Consider the following 11032-nt stretch of genomic DNA (forward strand, 5'->3'; position numbering starts at 1 on the left):
CTCCTCTGAAAGAAAACTCTTGTAAGTAAAATAATCTTCCCAGAAAGAACAATAAAGTGGATTTTCATACATTTGTGTTCATTTACAGTGTGGGATGGCCTGTCATACTGCTGCTGAGGAGTTGTGTTAGGAAATGCCACAGCGTGGTGAAGTGTCATTTCCACTGCACCACACACAATAAAACTCTGTTCAGTGGAATTTTCATGGAATATAAAATGTGTTTTTCTTGAGTTTATGTTCATGAAAAGTAAGGGGCCATCTTCATATTGATAGCTGTGTGGCTGGAATCCAGCCCGCACTGAACAACTGAAGTGAATTTCTTAGTCAGCTACAAATATTCTTACGTGGGACTGCTTTTGTTCAGTACTGTGATGTTCCACCAGTATTAGGTGGTTCCAAACTAAATTTATTAGATCAACTCTTCTTGTAGTCTAAGAAAAGAAGAAATGAAAATCATTCCTTCCAACTGTCTTAGAAATGCAAAGTATCTCATTTTGGATGTGCCTGTTTCTTATGCATCTATAAGATTAGATTTAGATAACTTTTTTTTTTCTTTTTTCTTTTTATGCATATAAAGTAGAGTGAGAATCATTTTACCATGTCAGAAATATATGTTGCTTATAAGAAATGCTGGGTATTATTCGCTGTGTTTATAAAATAAGTTAATTTTCAACACTGTTACGTTGTCTGATGGTAGAAAATACTGGATGGATGAGTTACAAGTGTTTTCCATAGCCTTCCAACACCAGTTCTTGGGACTCCAGTAGCATTTCTACAGTAGTATATTAGCTGTGAGCTGTGGGTAAATTGCTACCCTTAATCTGAAAATTAGAGAGTGTGTAGGCTACAAAAGCATGCAAGTTAAGGAAGTAGAAATAAAGACACAGTAAAAAGGTCACTATTTTGATACTAGTTAGTAAGAATCCAAACAAGAACTGAAACTGTCAGATTTCAGAAGAGGTCCTAACATGATAAGACAAATCCTGAGAGATGAAGAGAGATGGAAACTGGCAACTCATAAAGCTTGAACACCAGCTTGTTCCAGTGTGTCCCAAAAGGCAGTGTTTCCCCACGTGGATGCTGGCTGCCTTGTAGGCAGGGGCTGCCTCTGGTGACAATATCATGCTGAAGAGCATGCCCATTCCAAACATCATCATGTGTATCAGGTCAGTGAAAAAGGTGACTTGAGCTCTCCAAAGCTGTGTGTCTGATACTGCTCAAACATCCTTGTGTCTAGTGGCCAGATATGCCCAAGGAAAGCTCAAAGAAGTACTTTAGCTGGCAGAAGAAAAATCTGCCAAGTGGTCTCAGTCAGGACAATGTGGTCTCTTTTGTGGGTGTGCTTATCTGACCATTTGCTTTCAAGCTTTTACTGATGTTCCTGCTCTAGGGGTACAGTCCCAGTATTTTTTTCCAGATGTTGTAGAATCATAGAATCACTGAAGTTGGAAAAGACCTTAAAGATCAGCGAGTCCAACTGTGACCAAGCCATACCACCTTAATTCTAACAACCCTCCGCTACATCATGTCCCTGAACACCACATACAAACGGTTTTTAAACACATCACAGAATCATAAAATCATAGGTGTTGGAAAGGACCTCTAGAGATCAACAAGTCCAACCTCCCTGCCAAAGCAGGCTCCCTATACCAGGTTGCACAGGTAGGAGTCCAAGCGGGTCTTGAATATCTCCCGAGAAGGAAACTCCACCACCTCTCTGTGCAGCCTGTGCCAGAGCAGGAGCAGGGATGGTGACTCAAATACCTCCCTGGGGAGCCTATTCCAGCACTTAACAATCCTTTCTGTAAGAAGTATTTCCTGATATCCAGTCTAAACTTACCCCGGCACAATTTAAGGGCATTTCTCCTTGTACTGTCACCTGTCACCAGTGAGAAGAGACCAACCCCACTCTCACTGCAATCACCTTTCAGGTATTGGAGGACAACAATAAGGTCTCCCCTCAGCTTTCTTTTCCCCACGCTAAACAGCCCCAGTTCCTTCAGTTGCTCCTCATAGGGCATATTCTCCATGCCCTTCACAAGCCTTGTTGCCATTCTTTGGACCTGCTGCAGCACCTCAATGTCCTTTCAGCACTGAGGTACCCAAAACTGAACACAGTACTTGAGATGAGACCTCACCAATGCTGAGTACAGGGGCAGGATTATTCCCTAGTGCTGCTCACCACACCACTCCTGACACCTGGGCACACCGCTGGCTCATATTCAGCCAACTGTCCATCAATACACCAAGGTCCCAAAGTATAATATAACCTAATTATATTATACTATAATAAATATAATAATAATAATAATACAATAACAAATAATATTAAATAAATATTATTACAACTATATTAAATTTATAATATAAAAAAGTCTGAATTGAAGCTTCATGGACTTCCTTTTAAATTGTAAATTTGTAAAGGTATATTTGGACAACAGCATTTGAAGACAGCTATTAAGGAAAGCTATTGCAGTGCCAGCATGTACCTGAAAACAGATGCAAAGCCCAACATGCATAAGGCTTCTGGTTTTATTCTGGTGACACATGGTAGCATTATAGCCTTGCAAGAGGTCTCCCTTACAGGAGTACCAGCCAAGACTAAGATACATTAGCCAGGCATGGAATTTGTTTTCAGTGTCCTTTCTGACCAAGAACATGCATTATTATCACAAAGAATATTCCCAATGCTTGCTTTATTCTTCAGAACACAAGTATACATCTATTCAGCTGTCTTGAACCTCCCATGCTCATACATGACTTTACTGTAAAAAAGAGGTGTGAATTAGAAGGTGACAGATAGCTAACTGCACAGACTTCCATGTGGCATATGCCTGTAACTTGCAGTGATTCAGTTTGCTGTACTATATCACTCTTCTAATAACCAGAAGCCAAAATACAGTGTTGATTCATACTTGCTTATGCACATGAAAATTATGGGCGTTAATGATCCAGACACTGCTGACACTGTTGAGTCAGTGAAAGATAATGAAATGTGTGAAGGTAGACATTAGAAACCTTACATAGGCCAATTTAAACAAACAAACAAAAAACAAAAACCTAACACAAAACAAAATAAAACAATGAGCCAAACACTAAAAAAAAAATCCCCTGGACAAGGAAGGGATGGCACTGATTCTGTTTTGTCTGGCTGGAAAAAAAGCTCTTTTTTACACTCTTTTTTTACAGTTATAGGCGAAGGAAAGCTGTTGGCACCTATGGGCACCATTAACACATCTCAGGCACAGCAGAAATTCATTTCTCCTTGCTGGAAAAAAAAGAAGTCAACTCGGGAGATAACCATCACATACTTAAAGAGCTAAAGAAGTGACAGTTTCCTACTGTCTGTAGAAGTAAGTTGGTTTTTCAGGCTTGTATTAGGAAGCCTTGGTGTACTAGGTGGAATTTGTTCAAAATGGGTCATTTCTTTTATACAGACAGTGTGTTAGGATCACATGGCAGCCTTCCCTGCAGAGTTCTGCCTAGCATGGTGCTACTGGGGTACATGGTGTGAAGGAGGCAGCCCCCTCTACCACGATGCTATTCCTGCCTGGGGCTCTTATCAGCCTTGTATCCTGCAGAGGGGGTTGCTCCAGTTGCAGGGGCAAAGCTGTAAAGGCTAGGCATTCGTTTTATTCTTGGAGACAGTTGCTAACAGTGGAAATTCTAACGGCCCTAGGGCCTGTGAAGCATTTGATAAATATTTCTCTTTGCGAGTTTTTTTCCATGTCCAAATGTGGCCACACAGAAGGCACATGGATGAACTTGTGGCAATAGACATCAATTTTGCTGGGGTGCGCCAGGTTTGATGGAGAGGCCCATAAAAAGAGTTAGCATGAGGCTGGAGAGCAAGCATCACTGTTTGCTATAAACAAACCTTACTGAAGTGACTATAACTGTGGTGTTAGAAGGTTGGCCAGGCCTACATGGTAGCAGGGGAGGAAAATAATGCTTTCTTTCATCTGTTCTGGCAAACAGCTGGAGACAGATAAAAGCGGAGACAGATTTAACCTTAGTGAAGATAGTGACTGCATACTTCCCTTTGTTCTCCAGTGCTTTCAATTTTCATCCTTCTTATACTTTTTTTTTTTTTTACATTTTTGTGCAAGACTATTTATTGATCAGATTCTAAAAGCTTTTTCTTTTCTTTTTTCTTTCTTTCATTTTTTTCCTTCTTTTTTTTATAACTTAAGGAGATACTCATTTCACTTCAAACTCAACTCCTACAGAGTTTTGTTTCAGAAATATGCAAGGATGACAGATTCTTTGTTCTGTTTTACCTACTCATGGCACCTTACAGAGCCCTGACACACAGGCCAGGAAAGCATTTTCCACAACTAACTTGATACCGAGGATGTACTTTTCCATGATACAGTAGATGTCAAACAGTACGAAAACAGTCATTTTCTGATGTACTAGTAAAACTTTGCTAGTAAATTAATGCCATAAAATAGAGAAAATTTTTTTTATCATTATAAAACCCAACAAATACAAACAAAAAATGTCTTCCAGTTCTTCTGTGTACACAGGACAAATTTTTCAAATCCTAGCAATTAGATTGAGCACTAATTTACACTGATATTAATTAGAATTGCTCACTGAACTAGGTTCCTTATGCAATGCTTTAAAAATATACCTCGATGATCCTGATTGCATGCCTTGGGCTGCTGTTTTAGTACACAGATATACTGATTCGATAATGTATAGCTCCATCAGGGTAAGCCTCCAGGCACATAGGCTCATCTACATAAGGAGTTAACTCCAGACCAGGTCTTCCTGATTAAACCTGCTGTGGACACTATTGCAACAGAAATAGATCTTCTGTCATAGATCCTGTTATTAGGTCATTCTTCCTTTTTGTCAACTGCAGTTTGTTATGGTTCCATATGCAGACACAGTATATGAATACAGACAAGATACTGGTAAGTCGTATTATGAGAAAAAGGCCATTTCTTGTCTACTATATCTTACATGTGTGGTTAAAAACCTTACTTCTCAACTCCAATGTGTTCAAAGGAGCAGCCTGAACACAGTAGTGTTTGTATGCAACTTTTTTACGTAGCAGCTCTCAAGAAAAGTCTGTTCCTGAATAGTCATAGATTAAACTTATTATCAACTTATTAAAATATTTGTTGGTAATGCAACTTTTTTCTGCTGAGCAACTGGATTGTTGTCTGCTTTCTTAACAAAAAAGTAAGAATTGCATCTATTTAAATTTTGCATGTCATTATGTTCCCCTTCGTAATTTTATAACTCAGCAGCATAATTAGAGCCAATAAAATTACAATTTTATTGTTGATATGTAGTAGTACCGCTCTTAGAGAATGAAGGTACATTTACGCTATTTACTTTTCTTTCTATTAAATAAGCATATATTTGATATCTTATAAATTTGCATTATAAATGAAGTTACATGTTCCAAATACTTTTTTTATTTTTTTAATTTTATTTTACAGCCTAGAGATACAGAATATAGGTCAGGATGTATTTCCCATAGAGAAAAAAATAAAACATTGCCCTTCACTGCCCTTTTATTAACAAAAGAGCTCTTATTTTTAGAATGCAAAATAAAATAAACTCTCAAAAGAAAAATAATTATCAGCTATATGTTCCTCAGAAATATATGCTTCCTGCCTAAGATTATGCATAGGTACAATTTTAGCTACAATATGTAACAATAAAAACTGAAAAGATATCTAAATTGTAGTTCTTTCATAACCATAGTGTTTGAAGTTTATCGTTGAAATCCTTTCCAAATTTCAGACTGTTCGTACTACCCTGTCCTTATTGTTACCACTTTGTTACTGAATACTACACAGTAACTACACGGTAGTCAGAATTTTCATGTTAAATAAAACCAAACACTGAAGCTCTTCAGAAACAAAGAAAAACGCTGTTATTTATTTAAAGAAGTTGTACCGTGTACAAAGGAAATTGAAGTAATTTACAATACTTAAGGCATAGATAGCTCACTTTTAGTTCTACCATTGAAAGAACAATTTTTAAAACTAAAGAACTGTTCGAATTAGATACTGGTAGTAGCACTGTAATAATAATAAAATAATAAATACTTCACGTTTATATAATCTGTATTTATAATAAACCAAGCATTTAATCATTATCTAACACATCGTAATCTGCCTCAGATATGCAAGTACAGGTGTCTTCCGCAGTTTACAAAACAAAGAAGTTGTACGACTCATGTTAAAAGGCCAAAGAAACCTTCGTATAGTCTTTTTGTTCAGCTTCACAACTACCAGAAGCAAAACTCCAGGAGGAAGGTGAGAAGGCAAATCGGTGCAAGCATTGTTTGCTGTAATCTTAGGCCATTAGAATACAGTCTGATAATTTCCTCTTCCCTTCTCAGTTCTACAAAAATATCAAGAAAATAAAATGGTTAACGATAAGTATTTTCAACATACTTTGGAACTTCTGAAACATCTCACAGGTACTTAAGTTGAAAGTATCAGCTGTTAAAACCAATCAAAGAAGCAATTCTCAAGAGAGAGATTGTGAATAGATGTCCCATCAATGATCGTTTGAGGAGCAACAGATAGCACTTATCAGCTCTTGCAGGCTTTAATCTCAGAATAATCAAAAGTAAATACCAAGCAAAAGCAACATCTTCACAAGAGGCATGCACCAAGTCTGCATGTAGCCTTTTAACCCTTCCGTTAACAGAATGAGACTTCAATCCTCTGCAAAACCAGAAAGCCATAACCTCACACATGTGAAAGCCACTGAGTCTCAGATCGGCGTACGAGCAACTGGCTTTCCAGGATTACTTTCACTACCTTTGTTAAGTGGAACTCGAGAGCGGTTTTAACTGAACATTACTGTCTTTACTGAACATGGCCGGGCCTGTTAGGATTTTTGCTTTTATAACAGGAAATAATTGATTCAAAACTGAACGCTAAAGAGAGCTATAACACCCTACAGTTTAACTATTGCTAGTTGGTTGCCTCATGTAATTAATCAACAAAGAAACCTTCAAGACAGTAGGTGGAGGATCTTTTTTTCCTTTTTCTCTTTTTAATTGATTGATTGTTTTGTGTGTGCTTGTGTGTCTGTGGCTTGCGAATATAAGAATTTCAGCTTTCTTCTGCATTTCAGCTCCCTGATATTGTGAACACAACATGTTTGGGATTTCCAAGGGACTTGAGAGACTCAAGTTTTTAAATACGAATTTATTTCTGAATTGCTAATATAACTCAGGAGTCACAGCTTCAGTGCTAAACAGCTGGGAATCTGGTCAGGAAAGAAGAGGCTGGTAGTTCTTTGAGGCACAAGTGACACTATTTAGGTCTATTTCCTCTCTCATGCCAAACTGTAATTTTGATGCTGTCACTCACTGCAAGGTAGGAGTGAGATATTAAGGACAGAGGACAGCAGGAATATTTTACACTAATTTTGTCAATAGAGATAAATAACATTAAATTCTTATTAATTATCTCAGGATATTGAAAATGTTCTTTATAACAGTTTAAAGTTTTCCATGGAAAATAAGAATATATAAAGCAAAGTTTTCAATTTTTTATATCGATGATATTCTGCATTTACAAACCCTTAGACATTTATATAATTTTTAATTTTATTTATTTACCAACTGATCTCTAAAGATAACAGAGTAATATAGTGCATTTGAGGAGACTGTGTGCTACTACTGTACACTGACCAGGACTATGGTTGCACATTACTTGTGTAGAATGGTAAGTGTTAGAACTTCTATAGCAGTATTCTGAGAATTAAGCTACAGGTCAGAATTCAGACTAATTTTCAGCCATTTTTATGTGTTGAGTATCTTGTACTAGTTTTCAGTACTTGTTTCTCTAATTTAATATTGGTTTCTACTCCTACCCCAACAGCTCACCTCTTAAAAAAAATTGTATTTTTCTGTGTAATTTTGTTATAAAAATTGCCCAGTTGTGTGGAAATTCAAGCATATGCAGATTTTGCAGAACAAAAAAAGTATTCATCCCTGTAATTTCAATTTAAAATGAGAGAAAGAGCTTCCTGTTGCACAGGATTATAAAGACCTCGTAGTATTTTATGTGGTATAGAGCAACAGCTGTGTTATTCACTATTTCACTGACATATTCTCTGAAACAAAACACAGCCCTCAAAAGTTAAAACTGAGCACATACACAGCATTCTTTCAGGTAAAACACCATTGCAGAAGGCAATGCTGCTGCCCACCAGCAAAAAAAAAAAACCAAAAACTTGATTTACCACTGACCCTTACCACAGCTGTCTTGCATGTTTTGAGAGAGACACTTCAGAGTGCCATAGAGACACCGACACAGCCAGCAGCCCTTCATCACCCAGTCGCCATGGGCAATGCTGCCGCACATTCTGTCAAGGACAAGAGAGAGATTTACCATCACAAGACATAGCCAGATAGAGGAGCTCCCTGGTTTTGATTTAGTCTTTACCTTAGTTCACAGTGTCGGCCACTGAAATGCTTTGGGCATGCACAGAAAGCCCCTAGGATGCAGGTCCCTCCATTTTGGCAGCAGTTTCTGTTCAGGTGTTTACCTGCGAGACGGTGTTATGGGGTGTTACGGAGTTTACTAAGCAAGACAACGTCACTGGATCTACCAAGCACTCAAGTGGCTGTGAACCTCCCCCTTTCCTCACTTGTTCTCCCAGTTGCAAAAGATACCTAGTTTTATTGTCTTTAGAGACAATAAAATTAGCTGCTTGTTAGGAGTGTTTGCTCAGTTAAACCGAGTTTGTTTGGTTAGGGATTAGAAGCAAACTACCAGGGATTATGGCATGGTCAAGAAGAAAGGCCTGTCCTGTCCTACAGAAGCAGCACTTACCCAAGTGAATTATTTCACTTTGACTGAGGCGGGTTTCAGTCACACGAAGAAACAGGGCAATTACCGGGAAGTGCTGCTAATTTTTGAAGAAAGGAGGCATTGTTAAGCACAAGTACCGCTTAGCCTTGAGACTGGAAGGGAACGTTCCCTCAGGCATTTCTCAGATGCCTGGGATAGAGCTTTTCTGCTCAAATCTCTTTTCTTGTGAAATAACTTTTGGTCACTGTGAATTTTACAAGATTGAGAGAATTTTACAAAATTTTCCGAACTCGCTTCCAAGTCCAAGAGTCCAAACACTTCTTAATTCCCAACACTGTTTCATTACTGTGAAACATTTTGCAGATGAAAGATTGCAGCTTCTACCTTAAATTTTTAGCACTATTTCATAAGCGGCCACAAGAATAATTTAAAAGCTGACATATAAAACCAACAGGTTGGAAACTCTCAACCAACACAGGGCTCAGAAGAACAATCAAAGCATTATTATGGTATTGCATCTTAAACAAACAAAAGCACAAAAAATAAATATCGATTTTATGACATTGTTTAAATAAATAAAGTTACCTACTTTCTGTAATCCCAGTGAAAGGTACGAATTCCCGGGAACTCTGTTGCTTTCTACTTTGGTAACTCTGATTCATATCACTGAAACCATCTATAATTGTCACTGAATTCTTAGGCTGATGCTTTTGTGCTGTGATGTTGAGAGTTTTCACATCTTTTTCTTGTTCTTCTTTTTCATGGCCTTGAAAAGAAGTGCAGAAACAGAAGGATAACTGGTAAGGAAGCAATGCACACTATAAATCTGTAAGAGAAACGAGCAGGGGGAACACACGAAGTTTTACTTACCTTTTCCTAAGTGAATGACCTGCCAGATCAGAGTCACAGTGAAAAGAATTCTAGGAAAACCAAATGAATGAATTAGATTCATGTTAATAAGACTTAAATAACAAAAAGCATGCTTGGTCTTCTAGGGAGGGGGAAGAACGTTTTCAAAGATGTATTTAGCATTCATATTAAAATCTGTATACATTTCATATTAGCAGTAATTATCACATCAACAATCTCAAATTAAGATTGTTGAAAAAAAAAAAAGAGGAAAAGAAGAGGAGAAAGAGAAGAGAGAGAAAGAGGAAAGAAGGATGTGTATGCTTATGTCTTCTTCCGGAAAATCAGATACCATACACTTTCTGGATGACAAGCACCTAAACGCTTTATTTCTGTACATTTCTTTACCACAATTGAGTTATTACCATCTAGTTACAAAAGCAGCAAAGGCAAGAGGGGAACATTTGCCTTCACCTTCGGTTCCACGATCCTTTCATCATCCTGTCCCGATTTTCAACCAAAAAAAAAAAAAAAAAAACCTATTAAAAGACAGAGCATCCTTGTCTAGAGATACTCAACAGTGCAGGCAGCCTTACCTAACCTGTTTCCGCCAGTACATTTTTCCGAAGCCTGAAATACTCTATTCCTCCAGGAAAGCTTCAGCAGAAGTCCAAAGTCCCTCAGTGAAGGCTTCAACGTGCAGTTGTCCTCCCACCATATAAAGCACCCAGACAAATAAAAAGATTGACGAAGGGAAGTTTTCTCTTTCCGTCCAGGTCACAGGAATGTAGAAAACACATCGCTCCCAGCCGTATTGCTTGCCGAGCCCCCACTGAGCTGAGGGAGTGAGATCTCGATACAGGGACTCCCTGGCCTGCCCTTGATTAACATGCGCTGCTGAAGGGTGGAGCAAAGTGGGGGTAGATACATCTGGGGGGAGATTTTAACGGCCTGTGACCACTGAAACGTGCAAGCCAGTAAGTTCTTAATTTCGATTTACTTGTTAATTGAACAACAACAACAACAAAAGTGTATGTACACTGACAACACATACTGCATAGGAAAGAAAAAAAAAACACTTCTGCAGAACTGTTGTAAGTAAAAGTTATAAAACTGTTTAATAAGTAAAACTGTTGTAAGTGTAAGTGAAAGTAAACTGCAGGAGGCATATAACAAAGATCGTCCCTACCGTGGGTTCCTACAGGGGGCTCTAGCTTTATAAAACTCTATCACTTTTTACCACTGACACAGAGATGGAGCACGCAATAGGAATTGCTATCAACAGTACTACAGGAATCAGTACAAGGTTCTTGTCAGATATCTGTTGTTTCACAACAGCTATTCATAAACTCAGAAGACAACTTTTGAAACTTTGTGCAATG

At 38.0% G+C, this 11032-nt stretch overlaps 1 protein-coding gene across 2 annotated transcripts; it reads right to left on the minus strand.

Annotated features, from left to right (window-relative positions):
- Window positions 1-5754: 5754 nt before the first annotated feature.
- On the minus strand, window positions 5755-10483 carry LOC136051236 (cryptic protein). Of its 2 annotated transcripts, none has more exons than XM_065740566.1 (6): window positions 10247-10483; window positions 9672-9721; window positions 9391-9567; window positions 8433-8535; window positions 8243-8352; window positions 5755-6369 (listed from the first exon to the last, which is right to left on the minus strand). In XM_065740566.1, the coding sequence occupies exons 1-6, from the start codon at window positions 10267-10269 to the stop codon at window positions 6254-6256; spliced, it is 579 nt and encodes a 192-aa protein (XP_065596638.1). In that variant the 5' UTR covers window positions 10270-10483; the 3' UTR covers window positions 5755-6253. The 2 variants fall into 2 exon arrangements, with proteins under 2 accessions (XP_065596638.1, XP_065596637.1); XM_065740565.1 differs by having other exon boundaries at window positions 8237-8352.
- Window positions 10484-11032: the final 549 nt, after the last annotated feature.

Source organism: Cyrtonyx montezumae, unplaced genomic scaffold, assembly GCF_038088225.1.
Source record: "Cyrtonyx montezumae isolate F1298 unplaced genomic scaffold, pur_monq_1.0 scaffold_29, whole genome shotgun sequence".
NCBI classification, from domain to species: Eukaryota; Metazoa; Chordata; class Aves; order Galliformes; family Odontophoridae; genus Cyrtonyx; species Cyrtonyx montezumae.